This window comes from Balaenoptera ricei, chromosome 7 (genome assembly GCF_028023285.1).
Source record: "Balaenoptera ricei isolate mBalRic1 chromosome 7, mBalRic1.hap2, whole genome shotgun sequence".
In the NCBI taxonomy this organism is placed as follows: Eukaryota; Metazoa; Chordata; class Mammalia; order Artiodactyla; family Balaenopteridae; genus Balaenoptera; species Balaenoptera ricei.
Window position 1 is genome coordinate 121,282,408 of NC_082645.1, and position 22,510 is coordinate 121,304,917.

The 22,510-nt window shown below is 60.9% G+C and overlaps 1 protein-coding gene across 1 annotated transcript; it reads right to left on the bottom strand.

The window, feature by feature from the left end:
• Positions 1-15,296, bottom strand: MAB21L4 (mab-21 like 4). Its single transcript, XM_059927560.1, is given in 13 exon segments — positions 1-199; positions 939-1,042; positions 1,045-1,275; positions 1,278-1,293; positions 2,521-2,674; positions 3,031-3,219; positions 4,072-4,244; positions 4,460-4,665; positions 8,744-8,863; positions 8,866-8,957; positions 8,959-9,013; positions 9,016-9,339; positions 15,095-15,296. Coding segments are annotated over 13 exon segments (1,959 nt in total). The 3' UTR covers positions 1-106.
• Between the last annotated feature and the right edge of the window lie 7,214 nt (positions 15,297-22,510).

Sequence of the window (22,510 nt, forward strand, 5' to 3'; positions counted from 1 at the left end):
CCTCCCCCCACCCACTCTAGGTGAAGCCCATTCCCATCTCCAAATGTTCCAGGAGCCTCCATGGGGCAGTGTAGCCAGACGGAGGGTGCTGAGACAGGCACTCAGCTCAGCAATTCTCGGCACCCTGGGTCTTGGTCTTCAGGAAGATGGTCTGCATGGCCGAGATCTGGTCCTCATCCTGGATGTTGAAGACCTGGAACTGCAGATGGGGCAAGACAGAGGGGTCACGGTGACATCTGGGGGCCATGACGGGGCCCCGGGCACAGCGTGGGACTTCACGCGCTCCCTGGCTTCTGGGCTTTCCGCCTCTGGGTCTTTGCCTGCACAACCCTCCCTGCAGGTGGACCTGCCTGGGACCCTCTCCTCTGGCCCTTCCCTGGATGGGCCCGTCACAGGGGAAGCCCCATCAGGTGCTGGTTGAGAGCTCAGCGTGCATCACCCCTCCCGCTACCACCACCCCAGCCCCGTGTGCCCTGGAAGGAGGGTGGGAGTTGGCCCTGGGGGACAGGAGCTAGAGGGGGCTCTGTGGGGTGGGAGAGGGGAGGCCGAGCCCAGTTGGTTGAATCTTGGCACTCAAGAAGGGACAGCTGGCAGACAGCACCTGAACGCCCAACGGGCATGGCCGCTGCGGGGGGGCCCAGGCTGGGCAGGCGGGGCTCTGAGCACTCGTCCAGTGTGGGTCTGCGGGAGGTTCGGCTGGAAAAGGGGGCAGGCGCAGACGACCCTGGTTCCCAGAGACTGGCCCTGGCCTCGAGGCCCCCCGTGGTTGGGGGCACGCATGGCTTATCCGACCCCAGCAGGCACATGTTCCCCGACAGATGCTCTCGCTGCGCTGTCCCGAGGACTGACCTGACCCACCTTCCTCGGCTCCTGACCAGGGGTCGTGGAGCGGGCCTCCACCCGCACCCACGTGTGACCCGGCCCCGCCCTGCCCCCACCTTGTCCAGCAGGACGTCGAAGTAGGCAGTGACCCAGTAGGCGGGGTCACTGGCGGGCAGCTGCAGGAGCGCCTTGACCCCGCTGCCAATTCGCGGCGGGGGCTGCGGCCCAGGTGGGTGACACGGATGCGCAGGGAGGCCTCAGGCTGGCCGGCGAAGCGCTCCACGCGCTGGGAGGGGGCACTGAGGTCCAGGCCGGAGTCCTGCAGCAGGTTCCGCGCGGGGTAGAGGAAGTGGGGCAGGTTCCTGGTGGCCAGACAGCAGAGCAGCACCACGAGCTGGCGGTACACGGCGCCCTGCAGCTCCGCCCAGCCCTCGGGCGCCGGGAAGAGCATGCGGCCCGTAGCATCACAATCTGCGGCAGGACGGCCGGGTCAGGCCCCCACCACCCTCACACCTGGCCACCTGCAGCCCACCGCCCTTACCAAAGCTGTCCCACTCCACCCTGCACCCCACCCTGGAAGCCCCCTGCCCACCCCCACCGATCCCCATCCTTCGTGCCACCCCTGGTCCCAGCTCGAGTCCCAGCCGCTCCCTGCCTGCTGCCCCCGCCCTGGCGCCTCTCTTCTCCCCAGGGCCCCACACCAGCCTCCCAGGATGCCTCTCAGGAGATTCTGAGGCTCCTACCCATCCTCTGGGCCTTTCCCATGTGCCCCACCCTTCATCGAACTCCTACTGATACCCTGCAGCCCTACACAAAGAGCCCTATCCTGTGGCATCGTCCCAGCCCTAGTCTGTGTGCCCAGGATGCCTGGGCCCAGAATACATCTGAAGCCACCAGGATGGGCTTACCTGCCCCACCCCGCACCGGTACCTTCTCATCCCCAGACCCTGAGCCACCAGCCGGGGTCCCTTCCTGTCACAAGGTGCCCTGCCGCACCCTCTCTTTCCACAGCCCCGTCACCCCTCGTTCACTGAGGGGCTCAGGAGCCACAGTGTGCCACCCCACGGGACCCCCTCAGCAGCTGGCACCCCCCAGGGGTGGGGCTGAAGGCCTGAGGGGGGCGGTGGGTAGGGCACACGGGACTCGCTGCAGAGCCGTCTTCCCTGCCAGCTCGGCCCCCTCTCCGACCCCGACGCCCGGCGTGGGGCAGCACCTGCAGCTCTCACCCACTGCTCACTCTCAGCGGAGACGCCAGACTCCCAGCCTCAGCTGCTTCCCCTTCACGGCCAAGCGGGGTGGGGTGGATCAGGCCCGGATGGCAGGGGCACGGGGACAGAGGGGCTTCCAGGCCTGACACCAGCTGGCCGGAGTGCCCGCTCTGTGCAGCCCAACCCCACGGTCTGACTGGAGACCTGCACCCAGGCCCAGGACGGCCTCCGAGGATACCGGCCCCAGGATGGGGAGGCCGGCCTGAGGTGCCCCAGAGCCCTGAGCCCGAGGCCACACTCATGAGCTGCAGTCTCACTTCCTGGGAACCCGGAGGAGGCCTCGGAGACCTCTGACACGGAGCTCAGTCCGGGCTGTCCACCGGGGGAGCCGGCAGGAGGGTCCAACCCGGGTGCCCCTGGCCTCGGCCCCTGGTTACAGACACGGGCCCGGCGGAGGCCGAGCAGGTATGGGGCACCCCTCCACGCGTACCTTCAGGTGGCCGAGGGTCAGGCCCGGGCCCTCGCCGCCTTCTCGCCAGCTCTCGTGGTTGACCCGGTCCAGGACGGAGAGGCCGTCCAGGTGATGGCCCTGGAGGGAGCCCAGCACAGCCAGCAGCCTGGTGAGCAGGTGGTCAGTGGAGACCCTGGAGGCCAGACAGACACACCATGTTCGGTCAGCACTGGGGCCTTGGCCAGGCGGCCAGGCGGCCGCGTCTCCAGCTCATCCCCAGAGAAGACAGCGCCCCCCCCCCACCCCTGTGGCCTTGCCAGGATCGAAGCTTCTGAGCCCCGTGAGACGGCCCAGACCACGACAGGGGATGGCCTGCTGCACCCGGCCCACCCCCACGTGCTTGTCGGAAAGTACACTTGATGAGCCGTCAAGTGTGAAAAGTCCACTTTCCACGTAGCTGCTCAGGCCGCAGAGCGTGGAGGGAGGCAGGGTGCCCCCAGGCATGCCCAGCTCTCTTGGTGTGGACAGGGAGGTGCCACTGTGACCGGCCCGGGGTGAAGCAGTAGCTCCTGGTCCGCGGGCAGGGGCCTGGGCGGAGCCACCCGGCCTGGCAGGGTGACGTCTCCACTGCAGGCCCCGTTTGAGAAGCCCAGCTGCCCCGCCCCCAGCAGCTGCACACTCGGAATCTGGCCCTCCAGCAGGGCTCGGAGCTCGGGCACTGCACACCAGCGGCACTCGCTGAGCGGACCAGAGGGACGGGAACTGAGGACGGTGCCCTGCGGGCTCCCCTCTCTGAGGGTCTCAATACTGGACGGCCATCGGCCGCGTGCCCTGAGTCTGTGGCGGGCGGGGCACAGGAAAGGCCATTCCCCATTTACTTGTGAAAGTGACTGCCCAGCTCACCCCTTCCCTTTCCTCTGTGGGCAGTGGTCAGCCTGGACACGCCCCTACTCTGCAGAGGTGGCTCAGCTGGGGAGCCCTGGGGGCGGGGCTTGCAGGCTCTCTGCTGGGACTCCGCTATGGCAGAAAACCAGAGGAGGGCACAGCCAGCTTATCGCTTCCAAGAATCAACTCGACTGTAAGAGCAACCCCTGCTGACTGCAACCGTGTCACATTCCTAACAGTGTCACCCAGGCATGCGAGCTGAGCTGGCGGGTGAGTTACCCTGGACAAACCACAGTGACCTTGCACGCCAGCTGCTGGTATCAGGTCTGGAGGGGACTCAGTCCCCAGCGCTTGGTTCGAGGTGTCCAGGGGAGCTCAGCCTCTGCCCCATGCCCCCCACCTCCCCTCACAGACGCGGACGCGGGGGCTCCCCTTCCCTGCAGGCAGGCTACTGGGGAGGAGACCGGGGGCCCAAGGAGGGGCTGCTGGGGCTCCAGGGCTGGGCAGGGGAGGGGCATCTGCAGCTAGACACCCCAGACGGGGGCCTCAGGGCCGGGACACACATCTGGGAAGGGCAATCCGGACAGAGGACGCTAGCAAAGCCCCAGTGATAATTCCTCTCCTTAGACTCTGACCACCCTCGCTGCATGGGGACCCCTCCCAGCTGCCCCAGGAACCCCTGTGGCCCTGGACAAGTCCCCTGACCCCTCTGCCACTTTCCCACCTGAATTGAAGGCACTGGGCTGGGTGGTGAAGGGTCCCGTCCAGGGCAGCCCTCTATACTTCCGAGTCCTTCCTCGCTGCCTGACAGACACCCCCCCGTCCCGGGGCACAGAGGGCACATCTCCCCCCTCCCCGAAGCTCCGAGAGCTGTGAAGCTGGCAGCAGGGAGCGGGCATTCTGGTCGGATGCCAAATTCCCCGAGACCCCGGTGATAGCAGCGTTGTACAGGTGCCAGGGCAGAGGCGGGAGGGGGACCCCGCAGGTCCTCCTGCCCGGAGTGCGGGAGCTGCGGGATGACGGCCCCTCCCTGCCGGCTCCCCAGGACCCCACAGACCCGGGAGGGGCGTCCTGCCTCCAATGCTCAGCTGGCCGGAACCAGGGCCACCTCTTGGCGGATGATCCTTTCCAGGCCGCCCTCGGGGAAGCTGGGCACCAGCCGGGCCCCCTCCAGAGCGGGCACCCTGAGCTTCCTCTGCACCATGGGCACCACGTTGAAGCAGATCGTTCTCCAGCTGCTGGACACCAGTAGGGACGGGCCGAGCTGCTCTTCCCTGAGGCTGTCCGCATTCAGAGAGCCTGCAACGAGCCGCCCGCCGTGCCAGCCCCTCTTCCATGCCAGCCTCCACCTGCGCAGTCCACGGCCCTCCTGCCCGCTCAGCCACGCTGCCCTCCCCCACCTGAAGCCTGAGGCTCCTCCGGCCGACCCCACCCCTCACCCGCACCCAGGCCTGCATCCTTCTGGAACCTGAGCCAGGCACAGGGCTGACGGAGCCCCCAAGTCCTTGCACGGCTGGGTTTTTTTGTTTTTTGTTAAATTTATTTATTTTGGCTGCGTTGGGTCTTTGTTGCTGCTCACGGGCTTTCTCTAGTTGCGGCGAGCGGGGGCTACTCTTCGTTGCAGTGCACGGGCTTCTCACTGCGGTGGCTTCTTGTTGCAGAGTACGGGCTCTAGGCACGCGGGCTCAGTAGTTGTGGCACACGGGCCCAGTTGCTCCGCGGCATGTGGGATCTTCCCGGACCAGGGATCGAACCCGTGTCCCCTGCACTGGCAGGTGATTCTTAACCACTGCACCACCAGGGGAGCCCTGCACGGCTGGCACGTGGGCTGCGTCATGTCCCCCAGAATTCCTGTGCAGAAGCCCCAACCCCCAGCACCTCGGGCTGTGACTGTATTTGGACACAAGGCCCCTCGAGTGGGGGTTAAGGTGCGCTGAGGCCGTGAGGGTGGGCCTGACCCCGTGAGACTGTCCTTATAGAACAGACGTTGGGGATCTGCACGCACAGAAAAGCCCACCTGAGGACGCGGCCAGAGGGCAGATCTCTAAGCCCAGGAAGGCCCTTCGGGAAGCCAGCCCCCCGACACCTTGACCTTGCACCTCTGGCCTCCAGAACTTTGAGGAAATACATTTCTGTCGTTTAAGCCGCCCAGCGTCTGGTGTTTGCCGCGTGGCCCCCGTGCTAGCACGGTGCGGATGCTGTTCGGCTCCGCAGCCCCGGGGAGACAGCGGCACCTGCCCCGAGGTTTCCCTTGGCGGGTGCCCAGGTCAGCAGCATCCTCACCATCCTCGCCCCGCCCCCCGAGGCCTGCGCCTCCCCAGGCCTACCCGTGCCTGCCCACTGCTCCACGCCTGGGCCCAGGGGCCCCGGCCACCCAGGCTGCCTCTCCGCACGGCCGCCCTCTCTGCGGAAGGAGAGGCCTGGCTCAGGGGGGAGCAGCTCTGCAGGGCAGGGTCTCGCCGACAGTGGTCCCCAGGCACTGCCCCATGGCTGGGTGCGAGGGCCCTCACCTGCCTGACCCCGGGGTGGGGCGGCCCCACAGGGAGGGGCCGGGTGCTTCCCGCAGGTCCGCCCTCCAGGGCCCCCAAGGCGCCAGGCAGCTCTGAGACCCGCAGCTCTCTGCTGGAGCAAGGTTTCTAACCCTTCTAAGTGGCTGGTTTCTGAGGCTGCGCCCACTGCCTCCACGCACCCCAGTGCCTCCTCAGGCCTCTGGAAGCGTCTCGGGGGTGCCCTTGTTGCCCCAGCACCTCTTTCCTGGGCTCGTGCCCAGTGGGTCATAGAAGGCCCTCCGCAGAGGACAGCCCTGGCTGCTGGGCCACCTTGCCCGGCGGGGTTTGGAAGTGAGGCCCCACCCTCCCAGCAGCCTGTAGCCAGTGAGGGTCCTCTGGGGTTAGGGGCAGCCTCTGTGGGCACTTGAGCTCCAGAGCCCGGGAGGGTCGGGCTGAGGCTGGACTTCTCCTGATGGGACCTGCTTGCTCCTTCCCGCCCCCTCCTGCTCCTCGAGGTGTCCCCGAGAGCCCCGGTGTGGTCCATGCACGAGAGCCCCCATCTCAGGCCCGGCCCGCGGCACACCTCGTAAGAAGGGCCGTGGAGGTGAAGGTCAGGGCCAGGCCCCAGGGCCGAACGCACAGTGTCCCTGCAGGCCTAGGTTGGGAGGAGCTGGCTGGGTTTGCCCTCAGCCAGGAGGGGGCCCTGGATTCCACTGGACACCCCAGGCCTTGCACGAGAACTTTCTCCTCCTGCTACTGCGGACAACACATTCAAGCTGACGTCCTTCCCACTCCCTCCCCCGTTCCCGGACTCAAACCCCATGGGGCCCAGCCCAGCACCCACTCCCCAGACCACCCAGGAGGGGCTGCTCCATGGGGTGGTGGGGCTGGGGAGATGAGGACCCTCTGGTCTCCTGCGTCAGGTATCCCTTCCCCCAAACAAATGAACACCACCGAGAGAGGAGGGCGGGCTGAGCGGGCACCTCTCAGGGGGCCGGGAGGGGCACCTACACGAGGCCCTGACGAACAGCGGCCCCCTGCCCTCCCCAGCACTGCCCAGAGAGGGTGCCTGGGACAGAGGTCAGGGGGCCGACCAGCCGCGGCTTGAACGGCATGTCATCACGTCCCAAAGGGAGTCCCCAACATGCGCCTTAGAGAGCAGTCTCCGCAGCTAGTGAGCCTGGCAGCCGCTTCCCCACCGTCCTACAGCCTGCGCTGCCTGCCCTGGGCCACCCACCGCCCTGGGGGTCCTGCAGGGAGGGGCCCGCCCCCCGGTACGCAGGCCCCTTCTCAACACTCTCCTGCAGGGCGGCTCTTGGGCCACCTCCTGGGACCCAGCCCAGAGCAGGTCCCGGCCCTGCCACACCTGGGCCACTCTGTTGCCCACAGAGGCCTCAGTCTCCCCATCAGTTAAGGGGAGAAAGGGGCTCGGTGATCCCCGGCCCCTCCCAGTTCAATGTCTGAGGCACCTGTCATGCAAAGCCACCACGGGCAGTTTCATTTCCTTATCTACCTTCGGTCACACGTTTTGTTCACAGAAAGGTGGCTCGGAAGGCAGCCGGCCACACCTGCCACTGTCCCAGCCACCCCCCACCTCAGCCCCCCTGGTCTCACCAGTTCCCAGGGTGGCGGCAGCCTGAACCCTGTCACCTGGGGCGCTGCTTCCCTTTTAAGGCAAGTGTCAGGAAGCAGTGCCTGGAACTTCCCTGCGGGCCCAGAGAAGTTAGGCCTGGGTGTGGCTTCCAGCAGGAAGAGGACGGCGGGGACCTAGGGGGTGGGAAGGAGGGGCCTGGCCGCTCAGACTGAGCGCTCACCCCAACCGGTGGGTCTGTCTCCAGGCCTGGAGGTGACAGGGCCGGGAGGGACGGGAGAAGAGAGAAAGACCCCTGCCGAGCTGCCTGCGGTCACTGTAAGACTCAGAGGATGACCGGATAGGCTGTCGGCGGGGCCGGGCTCAGGAGCTCCCCGTGATGGGCTGCGGCCGCCCCACAAGGGCACTTTCGTCAGCAGCCCCCAGAGGGTGGTCACCTGCCCCAGGTCACCAGGCAGGCCTGGGGGGGGAGCCGGGGCTGGCAGCCACCACTTCTGGGGTTGGGGTCCCTCACATCAGCCTGAAGACAGATGCCGGGCTTCCCCAGAACCCACGGGAAGCAGCCTGGGGAAAGGTTAGTCCTCCGGGCCCAGGTAGCTGAGGTCCCTACAGCACCAAGTGGGCCCGAGCCTGGACGTGCAGCCAGACCTGAGCTCCAGGGCAGCTCACCGTCCCTCAGGCGGGCTGACCACCCCCACCTGCTGACCTCACGGCAGGTGTGAGGGCCACACGTATACCAGGTGGCAGCCAGCTTTGCCACATGCCTGTCCCCTCCCAAGGGAAGCAGGACATTCTGTTTTGCTTCCCAGCCCTGCCGCCTTTGCCCTGACCCTCAGGAGGATGGGCTGCATCACCCAGGGTCCCCGCCCTGCTGGGCCCGGCACAGGCTGGCCCGTTCTTCCAACGCCCTCGAGGTCCAGGCCGCCCCGGCGGGAAGGAAGCCCATAACTTCTGGGTCTGCCGGGAGCACTGCCCACGCCGGCGCTCGCCACCCACCGGATCACATCAACAAGGCAACCAGGGGAGAGACTGAGGCCAGAGCCCTGGCTCACTTGAAAGTTTCCGGCCACAGAACCCGCTCAGGGCCAAGAGGCCAATTAGCGACTGAGCCATACATGGAAACAGACCTGTGCACATGTGCACATACACGCACGCACTGACACATATACTCACACGTGTGCACACGCACAGGTGTACGCACACATGCGTTCACTATCCTGCAGTCGCACACACGCACACGGAGGAATCACACGCCCGCGCACACAAGCACGCGTGCACGGAGTGATCCGGGCTGCACCTGGCGTGAAGAGGCCGTGGCGCTTGTGGTTCACGACGGCCGCCACCAGAAGGTCCTTGGGGACCTGCAGGACCTCGCTGGGCACGATGTGGCCACGGCACTCGGCGCTGCCCTCCGGGGGGTGTTGAAGACATCGTCTGTCATCCACCGCTCCAGGCCGGGCCCTTCCCTGGGGACGCCCAGGCGGCAGCAACCAGACCAGCCCTGCCTCGGCAGCCCTCACCTCCTCAATCACGAGGCCCTCTGCGTCCACCCACTGGGGCACCTCCGTGAGGGGCGCAGGGCAAACCGGAAGGCCTCCAGGCCCCGGGAGTAGTCCACGAGGAGGCAGGGGTCCAGGGCATGCACCTGTTCCAGCACCGAGAGCAGCACGTCCTCGGCGCGCTGGAAGTCCTGGGCCCGGGGCGCCCCCCGCGAGCGGATGGCCTGCAGGTAGTGGTGCCACAGGGGCACCTGCACAGCCATGGCTGCGGCCAGGGCTGAGGGCGCAGCCTGCACAGACCGCTCTGAGGCCGGCTTTGCAGACAGGCTGGGAAGAGGCGCCTGCCCAGGGGAGCAGCTGGTCCGCAGGTGGGGCCACAGGTGCCCACGGGTGACTGGCAGGCGGGCGGGGTGCAGCGGGTTAAATGGCTGAACTGGGCCCAGGCCTCTGAAGTGAGGGTGAGTCAGTCACCAACAGTTAGGAATGTCACAGGAGCATTGGGCAGGGGGCGGGGCCTGGCTCCTCCCTTCTGTCACACAGACCCCCCCTCCCAGGCACATTCAGGCTCAAGACTTCGCCCCTCCTGGGCCTGGCCTCCCCGCTGCTGTGCTGTCCCTGGTGCCCCCCTTTCCACCCTCATCCCAGTAGCAGGAGCCACGGGGTCTCTGTGACGTTGGGGCCTCCCCCCAAAACTGGGTGGGACATCCCCACTGCTCAGATGAGAAAGGTAAGGCAGGGCGATGGCTGCCCGAGACCCCACTGTGGGTCAGGGCTGGGGCTGTTTCCATAGCAACCTGGATATACCCTCAGGCACCTGTGCCCTATTAAAGCAGCAGCCTCAAACTTGGTGCCCTCCCAAGTGCCGGTGAGTATCCTGCTACCTCCCCCTGCAGGGTGTGTGTCCAGCCCCTGGCCCCCAGCCCCAGGCCCTCGGACCCTGGAGGTGCCCACCTCCCACCCTGCCTGCCCTTCTGCCTGAGAGGGGCTGTCACCACCTGAGCCTGGAGCTGGACCCAGCCTGGTTCCGGCGACAGTCTCCTTGGGACCGCCCGGCCGGGCTGGGAAGCCTCGCCCTGCCGCCCCCTCCAGCACCTGCCCAGCCGTCTGCCACGGTCCCTCTGTCTCTATGGGACTCTGACCTGCAGGGAGGGGGCACTGCTGCAGAGGAACTGGGGTCCCTCCTTCCTGACCCTGACCCTCAGGTATGGGGCCCTGTCTGCACCTTGGCTCCACTATCTGTGATTCGATGACTCTCACATTCCTCCAGCTTCACTTTCCCAAGAATCTCACAATTCTCCTGAATTTGCCCAGGAGACTTGGCGACACTTTGTGTACCCAAAGCGCCAAGGGGCTCTGAGCCTAGAGGAAGGCCCAGCTCCACGCCCAACAGGCCCCACTAGGTATCTGCTCCCGGCTCAGGGGTAGCCCTGTGCCCGGGGAGCGCTCCTCTCTTGGCCCCTGGAGCCCCGTCCCCCCGGCCGGGGACATTGAAGTGCCTGAGGCTGGCTGTCCACTCTCCCTCCTGTGTGGTCTCCTCTCCCTTGCCGTGCGTGTCCATCATCGCCCTTTGCTGACACCCCTGCTCCTGTGGCCCCAGGACCAGGCCCATCTGCCCTCAGACGTCTCAGGCACCTTGTACCCAGCAAGCTCAACGTGCGTCTCCAGTCTGCCCCCAGAGGGTTCTCCCACCCCCCACTCCCATCTAGAGGTCACCCTCCTTCTGCCCAGTTAGTCCTGAATCTGCTCGCCCCTCCCTGCGTGCACACCTCCACCCATAGCCACCCCTCCTCAGCCCCATGCCGCTCCTCCCCGGGCCTCCCGGCCACGGCCCTGAGCCTCCAGAGCCTGCCCACCCAAGGGGAAGAAATCCGACCCCACCGCGTGCCTCTGGTGTCATCCGTCTCCGTCTCCGTACTTGCATGCTCACAGGGCTCGCTTCCTCCCCTGGCCTGACAGCAGGCCCTGCCTGGCTGACCCCTGACCCCTCCTGTGGCACACTGGTCCCCTGCCAGTTCCTTGCTGCCCCACCCCGGGCCCCTCTGCACACGTTCCCCCGCCCCGGCCCCTGCCCGCTGCCCCCCTGTGCTTTCCCAGACCTCAGCTCTGATCGGAGCCCTGATGAGCCAGGCCACGTCCTTTCCCCTGCAGCCCCTGGACGGGTGGTAAATGCCCCCAGCAGATGGTAAACTCCATGCGGCTGGGGCAGGGTGGACCTCCTCAGTGTACGCCAGGGTGGGCACAGAGGCTGGCACGCAGCAGGCACAATGAGTGGAGGCCCCAGGAAAGCTGGATGTGAGCTCCGCCTGGACCTGCCAGGACCCAGCCGGGAGAGCAGGGAGAGAGACGAGAGAGTCGGGGCCGAGGGCGGAGGGGAAGCAGGCGCCCACCCCAGCTGGCCAGGCAGCGTTAGACCACGTACCTCGGGCCACAGCCGCCAGGACCACAGCCCTGGGACCCCAGCGGGGAGGAGCGGGGAGTGAGGGGAGGACCAGACGTGCTCAGCGTCGCGGGCGGATCTGAAGAGCTCCCCGTGGGCCGGGGCGGGCGTGCCTGCGCGTGTCTGTGCTGCTTCCATCTCAGTGTAGCTCAGGGCAGCGCGGGAGCCTGTATTTCAGGAGCTCCCAGAGGTGCTGGGAGAGGGGTCACGCATTCCACCTGAACAGGCTCGTGAAATGAATCCTGGGAGCACAGTGGCAGCCCCCGCGAGGGCTCGGCACAGGTGAGGGACAATCCGGGTGGCGAGGGGCTTGCCCCCGGAAGGACACAGGTGGCGGCCCTGCCCTGGCTGCCGTCCGGAGCAGCCCCCGGGTGGCCGGCGTCAGACGGAGGAGAGACTCTGGCCTCGGCGTGGCCTCGCTCCGCCCTGGCCCCTCGGTTCCCGGCCCATTTGGGCCGCATCCCACGTCGCCCGCTGTCCCCCGTTACTGGACGTCAGACTCGTGCACAGTGATGCCCCTGGGGCTGGAGCCCCTGGATCCCAGTGATTTCCTGGGAAAGCATTTCCCCCGGGTTACAGGACGTGAGCCCTGGCGGCCAGGATCTGTCCCCGCTCCCGGTCGCCGTGGCCCAGGGGCTGTCCTCCTGACCACCCACCACCACCCCGCGGGCCTGCTTCTCAGCACGGCAGCCTCTCCCCCTTCGCTGGCACGGGGGAGGCGGAGGGTGTGGAGGCTGCTACCCGCTAGGAGGGGCCGCGGGGCGGAGGGGAGGCAGGCTGCCCCCGGGGAGGCGGCCACCCAGCCTGCTGCCCTTTCTCACAGGGACCCAGCTCTCAGCGTGCGCCCAGCTCTGACGTAAACATGCAGGGAGCCTGCAGGACTAGGTGTGGAAGGAGGTGATGGGACAATCGACCCCAAGGTTGATGGAGACGCCTGGGGAGGCACTCGGGTCGGTTCCTGCACAACATGCAAGATGCACGTGTGGTGTCGGGGGGCAGGGGGGCGCAGGCCGGGGTGTGAGGATCAACCTCTCCAATGGGGGCTGCGGGGGGGAGCCCCGAGGAGGTGAGCCATCCAGGCGCTTGTGAACACTCGGGCCGCCCAAAGAGAAGCAGGCATGTGGCCGACCAGCAGGGTCACCGGGAAGGTAACCCCCCCACCAGGTGGGGAGCAGACAGCTGAGCCACGAAGCTTTCCAAGGTGGAAGGAAGCCAGGGGTGGCCACAGCCCAGGACGGGGCGGGCCGGGGTCTATGGGGAGAGGGGGGTCCCAAGGGCCTCGGCACAGGGGTGGGGAGGAGGGGGGGTGAGAAAGGGGCCCAAGGCTGACGTTCTCTCAGGCCCAGGGAGCAGCCACACGGTCACCTGGCGTCATGCAGGGTGACCCAGCTCTGTCGCACAGGCCCAGTCAGTCAGCCCAGGGCCAGACCGGAGTCACCCCAACCCTCCCCTAGAATGCGGCATCTATTGCACAGCCCGGACCACAGAAGCTACTAGGGCTCCTTTGAAGCTGCCAGGTGGGGGAGAAGAATTTGATCCCCAGGTGCTGCAGGCAGATTTGGGTTGTTTTTGTTTTTCTTTTTGATATGTTTTTATTGTGACCAAAAAACAAAACATAAAATTTACCATCTTAACAATTTTTAAGTGTAAATTCAGTGACATTAAAAATATTCACATCGTGCCACCAAGATCACCATCCATCTCCAGAACTCTTCTTCTTCCCAAACTGACACTCGGTCCCCTTTAAACACTCACTCCCCATCCCCCTCCCCCAGCCCGTGGTAAACCCCATTCTACATTCTGTCTCTATGAATTTGACTGCTTTAAGGACCTCATATGAATGCGATCATACAGCGTCTGTCTTTTTGTGGCTGGCTTATTTCACTTAGCACGGTGTCTTCAAGGTTCACGTATGCTGTAGCCTGTGTCAGTACTTCACCCCTTCTGGCTGAATAATGTTCCATTGTATGCACAGACCACATTTTGCTTATGCATGCATCTATCAGTGAACACTTGGCTGTTGTGAAGAACACTGCTATGAACACGAGGGTACAAATATCTCTTTGAGACCCTGCTGTCAATTCTTTGGGGTTTATACCCAGAGGTGGAATTGCTGGATCACGTGGTAATTCTATGTTTAATTTTTTGAGGACTCACCATACTATTTTCTATAGCATCTGCACCATTTTTTATTCCCACCAACAATGCACAGGGATTTTGATTTCTCCACATCCTTGCCAATACTTGTTATTTTCTGGGGCTTTTGGTTTGTTTGTTTGGTTGGTTGGTTGGGTTTTTTTGGCCATGCTGCACGGCCTGTGGGATCTTAGTTCCCCGACCAGGGATCGAACCTGGGCCCTCGGCAGTGAGAGCATGGAGTCCTAACCACTGGACCACCAGGGAAGTCCCTTCTGGGGTTTTTTGATAGTGGCCATCCTAATGGGTGTGAGGTGATATCTCATTGTGGTTTTGATTTGCATTTCCATAACGGTTAGTGATGTTGAGCATCTTTTCATGGAGTTATTGGCATTTATATGTCTTCTTTAGAGAGATGTTTATTCAAGGCCTTTGCCCATTTTAAAATCGAGTTGTTTGGAGTTTGCTGTTGTTGAGTTGTAGGATTTCTTCATATATTCTGGACATTAATTCCGATATCAGGTATATGATTTGCAAATATTTTCTCCCATTCTGAGGGTTGCATTTTCACTCTCTTGATAGCTTCTTTGATGCACAGAAGTTTTTAATTTATCCAGTTTATTATTTTTGGTTTTGTTGTTGCCTGTGTTTTCGGTATCATATCCAAGAAATCATTGCCAAATCCAAGGCCACGAAGATATTCCCCTACGTCTCAGCTCTGACGATGAGGACTTTCGTGGCAGGGTTTTAATGCCCCGATAGCCCCACACCTCCCAGGTGCCCCAGGTGGAGGCACCCTCCCCCGGGCTCCTGTCTTCACCGTGATGTAGAGTCTGGTGCTCCGCTGTACCCACCACACGAGAGCAGGTGCCGGGGGGCAGGGTCCCTGCGTCACCCCTGCAGCCTCTCACCCCCCACTGTCCGAGCACCCCCCCTTTGAGCCCCCCAGGTAGGAACTCTCCCCAGAGGGCAGGGTCACACTCTTCAAGCCCCCGAGCCCAGCTCCCTGGGGGCAGACGAGGCCCAGCCTCCGGGCAGCAGGAGGTGCCGAGCCTGCCCCTTCCCCGCCCCCTCCCCAGCTCCCCAGGTGCTCAGTCCTTGGGGCCCACGGGGTCCAGGGCTCAAGGAGCTAGAGGCAGCCTTGGGTGCCAGGCAGGTGCCCCAGCCATGGCGGTCAGAATCTGGACCTCAGCTCGGCGCCTTCGGAAGCCAGAAGTCACCACTAATCCAGAGGGGCCATGGTCAGAGGATGGCCTCGTCCCCCTTCCCCCAGAACTGTCCGCTGAGCCCCGCGGCAGCCCCGAATGCCCAGCAGGGCTGCGTCTGGCCAAGAGCCCGGCCTGTCCCTGCGTGGGGCACGCTCGTGGCTCTCCCCACGGGTGGTGGGCAGGGGGTGGGGGCAGCCTGAGGACACCAGCAGGAGACAGAGGGCACGCGTTGCTCGGGGAGAGCTTCCTTTAAGCAACGGCACCGCCCTCGTGAAGTTCGGTTCTGAGGAAGTGGCCTGGGCCCCGCCAGTCTCGCCCCTGGCACCCCTGGGGACAGATATGCTGACCCGCTAAGTGTCCACCCTCACTGCTGGTCCCTTCTGGCCTTGCCCGGCAGGCCACCTCTATCTCCTGAGCCGCCGCAGAAGAGCCCAGGTCTCTGGGAGTCTGGGGACCACCCCCGTCCCCAGGGCCCCGAACTGACCTCCTTTTATTAGGGGGGCTGTCACTCCCGGCTGCAGGGCCCGCCTCCTGAGGCTGCCCGTTTCCAAGAGGGACTCCTGTCGGCATTAGCCCGGCTGGGAAAGGTCCAGATTTGAAGGAGGATCCCCTGAGGGCAGCAAGTGGGGAGGGAACACTGGGGTGCCAGGCTCACTGCAGAGGCCGAGGCTGGGGAGGACAGAGCTCTGGGTCTGCAGGGACAGCCCCGATCCCCCCCTTCTCCTCACCCATCACCACCCCCGACGGGTCAGCTGTTGCCAATGCTCTGTGTGGTTCCGGGGAGGCTCAGGTGAGGGAGAAGTGAACTTCCCGTGGCAAGTATGAAACGCACGACCCGTGGGGCAGGTCACCCTGAAAGGGCGCCAGAGGGAAACCAGATTCCAGAAGGCGCATCCAAGGGCGAGTTAGGAAGACGGGGCTCTCCTCTGGTCCTTGGGCAGGTGACCTCCCCTCCGCAGGCTCAGTCTGCCCACCTGTTACACGGCATTGCCCTACTGAACTCAAGTTCCTTTGCAAATGCTCGGAAAAGAGTCATAGTTTATGACTCTCAATCAGGAAGGACCCGTGGTCTGCATGCCTCCTCTACCTGGTGTGTGGCCACCAAGCACACAACTCCTCCTGGGGCAGCTGCCCAGTGGAGGGCTGAGGGCCCTTCCCTGCAGGGCTGGGGGCCTGGGGGAGAGGCCGGTCGCCCGGGTGTGGTCGCTCACGTGGAGGGCTTCACCCAGCGCCTCTCCAGGTCTCCTGGGGAACGGCTTCTGGACAACAGCGTTCGTTAGTCTCCGTGGCAACGGGGCCTGCACTCCTGTTTCCAGGGAAAACCAGCCCTCAGCGTCGCGGTTGCCGCAGCAACGCCTATGGGCTCAGTCAGCCACGCTGTCCCGCCAACCCAGAGGGGGCAGCTGGGCGCCCAGGACAGAGGAGCCAGGTGCTGCCCAGGTGCGGGGTCGGCGCACAGAAGGAGGTCCTGGCCTGGCCAGGGTCCCAGGAGGAAACTCACCGGCAGCAGAGTCCCTGCTTTCCCTTGGGTCCTGTGCCCCAGCCCACGATGAGTTCCACCTCCAGCGAGCCTGGCAACGGGGGCTCTGCCGAGCGGTCCCGGCCGGGGCTGGACGCTGTGATCCAGGTCAGTGGCGTGGCTGTCCTCCGGCACCCTGCTGGGAGGAGGCCCCAAGGGCACCCTGCTGGGAGCAGGCGCCAAGGGCACCCTGCTGGGAGCAGGCCCCAAGGGCACCTTGGGAGGGAAAGGACCCTGCACAGAGAGGCCACACCCCCCGGCTCCAAGGGGCACCTTCCACGTGTTCACGTGGCCAGCGTGAGCACCACACGAGCGTGCACACGCACACACAGGCGCCCTTACACACAGGCGCACACACACACACACAGGTGCACACACGTGCAGACTCTGCTCGGGACAGGAGCCTGGGAGAGACTGAACCGGGGGCCGGGGACCTGCGCCCCAGGCCCAGCCTCCCTGCTCCGCGCTGTGTGGGCTCGGGCTGTCAGCCCCCCTCTCTGGGCCTCAGGCTTGCCGCCTGCACCCTGGGGGTGGGGCATGGAGGACCCTCCCACCCCGACCTTCTGGGGTCTAGTTCACTACTGCCTTGGGGCCAGGTGTGGGAATCAGCGGGGGTTTCCCTGGAGAGACGTGCACCCGTGGGGGTGGTCCATGCCCGGTGTCTACTCTGTGAGCTCCAGAAGCGCTGGTTCAGTTTTCCTTCACAGCACCCACCTGCGTAACAAAAACAGCAGCTACAACGATAACTACTGGGAATTACCCCACGCCCCCTCCTCGTCACTCCCTACTTCCAGCCCCGTGCCCGGCCCTGCCACCCCACCCCCTTAAGTGCCCCCCGCCGGCCATCACAGACAGACAGTCCCCACCCTGATTTACCCCTCAGGGACCCCAGCGAACCCCTGGGAACCAGCTGACTCAGAGTTGTTTATCAACCCAGTTATTAGAACCTCAAAACTGCGCTGTGTGAGGGGGTGACATGGCCCTGTGCAAATAGGTCACCGCAGAGGAGTAATTGCCTGCAGTTGTCCCCGTAATTAAATAGCATGGCGGAGCCACCACACGTGCGCGCGCACACACACAGGTGCCCACGCAGGACAGAACACGACAAGGGCACCAGCAAGACTGACAAGATGGCCCTGGGTGGGGTGACTTTCTCTGTCCAGCTCCCGTGAGGCCCAGCTCTGCGAGGTCCTGGGTGCTGGTGACCATGAGGGCCGGTGGGGGTCAGGGGAGGGAGGGCCACTTTCACGCCAGTTTCCAAGCCAGGCACCCCCTCAGCCTGTGAGGATTCTACCACCCCTTTGGGTTCCAGGAAAATAGAGGCTCGAGAGTTGAAGCAAGTTGCTATGGTTACAGGCCGGTTTGAGGGAGAAACACAGGACGGAGCTGAGATCCGGCAGTGGGCATTGGTGCTTGGCAAAAGTGGCTGCCCCCCAACTCCCGCTGCCCGTGGGAAACCGTCATCTGAAAGCCACGGGGAGCCCTGGCCGAGGTCCGCTCCACCCGCCCAGCCAACACCTGTTGTCTGCACCACGGTGATGGAGATCGCGGTGCAATTACTCCAGGGCTGAGCAGGCAGGCAGGCGCCTCAAGATGCCCAGATAGGCCCGTCCGGAGGGGGAGGATGGGGGCATCCTCCAGTCCCTCCAGCTACAGACGGGGAAACCGAGGAGTCTGGGCAAGGTGTGGCTTGAGGACGGGGGCTCCTGTGGGACCAGGCCTGAATGCGCTCCCCTGCCCAGAGGAGCTCCTGACACCCCGCTTGCTGCAGCCGGAGCTGCTGCCCCTGTCAACCCCGGCCCGGCCCACCCTTACAGATGCATTCTCTGAGGGTCTGGACGCAGAGGCGGTGGAGAAGCCAATGGGCAGGAAGATTTGTAATTCTGGACCCAGTTCCTCTAGAAGCTTCAGGAATTTTCACTCTCTCTTTTGGGTTAGGTTTTGATTAAAGGTATTTTTCTAAGAACTTGTCCATTACATCTAAATTTTCAAATTTACTGCCGAAAGTTGTTCCCAATATCCTCTTACTGTCTTCTTGAAGTCTGAGGATGTGAAGCTGGGTAACCACCTGCCCCTGAGCGTTGAGGGGTTTGAGACCCAGGGGTCACCCAGGACCCAATCTGAGGAAGTCCCTGGCAGGCTGGGATGAGTTGGTCACCCCGAATTGACACCTCCTTTTTCATTGATGATACTGGTCATTGTGGATCCTCTTTACGGTATTTTTGTCTTCTATTTCATTGATTTATATATTTATTATTCCTTTGTTTTTAGTTCCTTGGGTTGTTGTTCTTCTACATGCATGCTTAGTTCATTGATCTGCAGCCTTCTTTGTTTAAAAAATTTTTTTTTACTTAAAAAATTGTGGTAAATTATATATACATAAAATTTGCCATTTTCATCGTTTTTAAGTGTACAGCTCAGTGGCATTAAGTACACTCACATTGTGCGGCATAACCACCATCTAACTCCAGAACGTTTTTCATCTTCCCAAACTGAAACTCTGTCCCCGCTAAACACTAACTCCTCCTCCCCCTCCCCCAGCCCTGGCACCCACCATCCTACTTTCTATCTCTATGAATCTGACTCCTCTAGGGACCTCATATGAGTGGAATCATATGATATTTGCCTTTTTGTGTCTGGCTTATTTCACTTAGTATTATGTCCTAAAGGATCATCCATGCTGTAGCCTGTGTCAGAAGGTCCTTCCTTTCTAAGGCTGAATAATATTCCATCGTACGGATGGGCCACATTTTGTTAATCCATTCATATGTTCATGGATAGTTGGGTTGTTTCCACCTTTGGCTGTTGTTAATAGTGCTGCAAATATCTGTTCAAATCCCTGCTTTCACCTCTTTTGGGTGTATACCCGGAAGTGGGATTGCTGGATCCTATGGTAATCCCGTGTTTAGTTTGAGGAACCTTCATACTGTTTTCCATAGTGGCGGCATCATTTTACATTCCCACTTTCTTCTTCAATGTATGCATTTCCTTCTAAACAAGGCTTTAGCTGTATCCCATAAATTTTGATATAATAAGTTTCATTATTACCCAGTTCAAACTGTTTTCTAATTTCCACTGTGGTTTCTTATTTTATCCCTGGATTATCTAAAGGTACAAATACCTTAGTTTTCAAACATATAGAGATTTTCAAGTTTTTCTTTACATCTAGTTTAACTATCCTGTGCTCAGAGGTTTTGCTTTGAGCATCGTAAAGTGGAAAAGCTGATTAGTGTCCACACGGAGGCAGTCGGGAGGCAAACGGACGCCTGGATCTGGTTTCAGGGAAGAGCTCCATGCTGGGACTAGACGTCCGGGGCTGTTGGCTTGTGGGTCACTGGGTGAGATCCCAAGGGGAGACTGTACCCAGGAAAAGACTGTACACCCACACCTAAAGATGGGGGAGGCGAGAAGGAACCAGCCAAGGGGACCAAGATGGGGAGGCCAAAGGAGGTGAGAGTGACTGGGAGAGGGCGATGTCTGGAAACTTCATGAGGGGAGAGTTTCAGGGAGGAGGAAAGATTGTCAGCACAAAGTGCTGCTAGTAGGTCAAGCAAAGAGGAGACGGTGGACCACGGCATTCAACAACGTGGAGGTCATGGGTGACACTGACCACAAGGGTACCTCGTGGGACGTGTAGGGGCAATACATTTTTTTAAGGTGAGGATAAATTATGACAGTTTGTGTCGACAAGAATGGTCTGATAGAGAGAAAAATAACTGATACGTAAACAGTAAGGAAGGATTGCTGGAGCAATGTCCTTAGTACAAGAGAGAAGATGGTATGGGATGAGGTGGGGGGGGGTGGGATGGGATAGGATGGAATGGGGTGGGATGGGGGGGTGGGATGAGTAGATATATGGATTAAAGCAGAGGCTGGCAAACTTTTTCTGGAGGGGGCCAGATGACTGATACGTTAGGCTTTGCAAATCATAAAGTTTCTGTAGCAACTATTCAGCTCTGACATTGGAGCATGAAGGGGGTCACAGACAGTGTGTGAGCAAATGGATGTGGTTATTTTCCAAGAAAGCTTTACTTATGAACAAGCGGCAGGCCTGGATTTGGCCTACAGATAGAGTCTGCCGAGCTCAGGATTAGCGGACGAAGGGACAAAGGGACGTTCGGGTGGGTGGGGGAAGGGGCTGTCGTACAGATGGTGGTAGACGGTCGAGTGCGCGGGTGGGAGTGGTGGACCGGTGGTAGCTTGGAGAATGGATGGAAAGTCATTGTCCTCAAAGTGTGGGGATGACAGCGGAGCCCCATATTCTAGAAACTGGCCTTTGAGATGAAAAATCACTGGAGTTTCTTTTTTACTTTTGGTTGAAGTATTGCATGCATACAAAAACGTGCAGACGTCCTAAGTGTGCAGCTTAACGGAGCCCATCGTGTGACTAGCACCCTCCCCAGTAGAGCGTTATCAGAATGCCAGAGGCCCCCTCCCCCAGCATAGATTAGCCTTGCCCGCTTGGAAACCTTATAGAAGTGGAGCCATATACGTGCATGTGTATACACACATTCCCTTTGTACTACACCACGTTTGTGAAATTCACCCGGAATGCAGCACGTCGTTATCGTTTGCTGTACACTCGAGTGTGTGAATATGCTGCGCTTGGTGTTCATTTTATAGCTAATGGCCATTTGAGTGGTTTCATGAACAGCACCGCCACGAACATTCTGCTACATTATCTTTGGGGGCCATACGTGTATGTTTCTGTTGGGTGCACACCCAGCCATAGCAGTGCTGGGTCACAGGTCTGCATACATCCAGCTTCAGTGAATACTGCCAACAGGTCTCCTAAGTGGCTGTATGGAGTTACAGTGTGTGAGGGGCTGCCACACATCGTGGCCAACACTTGGCATTTCCTGTCATTTTCCTATTTAGCCATTATGGCGAATGCACAGTGGTATTGCATTATGGTTTTAACTATCATTTACCCGATGACTAATGAAACTGAGCACATTTCCCTGTGTTTATTGGCCCTCCAGACATCTTCCTTTGTGAAGTGTCTGCTCTACAATGTGCCCCTTTTTCTCTTGGGGTGCCTTCTCTTCTTATTATTGATTTGGATTTGATTGCATAATCTGGAAACAAGTCCTTTATTGAATACGTGCATTGCAAATATCTCCTGTGGGTGGCCTTTTCACTCCTGTAATGGTGCCTTTGAGGAACGGTTCATAACTTTAATACGGCACAATCTGTCCATTTTCCACCTTAGGTTAGTGCTGCTTGTGTGCTATTTAAGAAACACACTTTGCCTACTCCAAGGCACAAAGAGGTTCTTCTATGTTTTCTCTTAAAAGCTTTATTGTGTTACTTTCACAGTTAAATCTGCAATCCACTTGGAATTGACCTCTGTGTATGGTGTGAGGTAGAGACCACCACGCATTGCCTTCCATATGAATAGCCAGTGGACCTAGCCCCAGACTGAAAATCCCATCATCGCCCCACTGCACTGTGTGTCACCTTTGTCACTCACCAGTGTGTGCATGTGTCTGTGCACATGTGTCTGCATGTGCACGTGTGCATATGTACTTCCAGAGTTCGTGACCTCTTCTGCTGGTCAGTTGGTCCTTATACCAGTGCTACCCTGTCTTCTTCGCTGTGGATCTGTGACGTGTCGTTACGTCTGGGAGCATAAGCTTTGTCTTTCTTCACGATTCCCTACATACTTTTGACTCTTCCATATGAATTTTAGAATCAGTTTGTTAATTTCTACAAACTAAAAACCCTGCTGGGATTTGGATTGGGATTTTATTGAATCTGCAGATTAATTTGAGGAGGACTGACGTCTTTACAATATCGTCTTCCATTCTTCCATTTACGTTTTTGCTAATTTTACTCAACATAGTTCTCAACGGAGCGGTCTTGCACATATTTTGTTATCACATTGGCTCCTAGGTATGTGACGTGTTGGGAAGCTATTACCGTTTTTAAAATGATAATAGCTGAGAAACCGGCTCTGTTTTGAGGGTCGCTCCATTCCCAGGCAGCTACAAAATGCTCTGTCGTTGATCTTCCAAACTCAGAGCACCCACCCCCAGCCCAGGACGCCCTGCCGCTCACCTCTCCCTGAGTGTCGGCCCATCTACCCCACTGCTTCCGTGGCTCTCTGACGTCTTCAGAAGTAGGAGCTTCACAGCCTAACTGGCTGCTCTAGTACCTGCAGAGGGAGTGCTGGCCCCCTGGGCCCTCTGTGTCCTGCGTCCTCCCCTCCCCCCCCCACACCTTCTCCACCCACGGGTTTTGTAGAGGTGCTTATGGTTTAAGG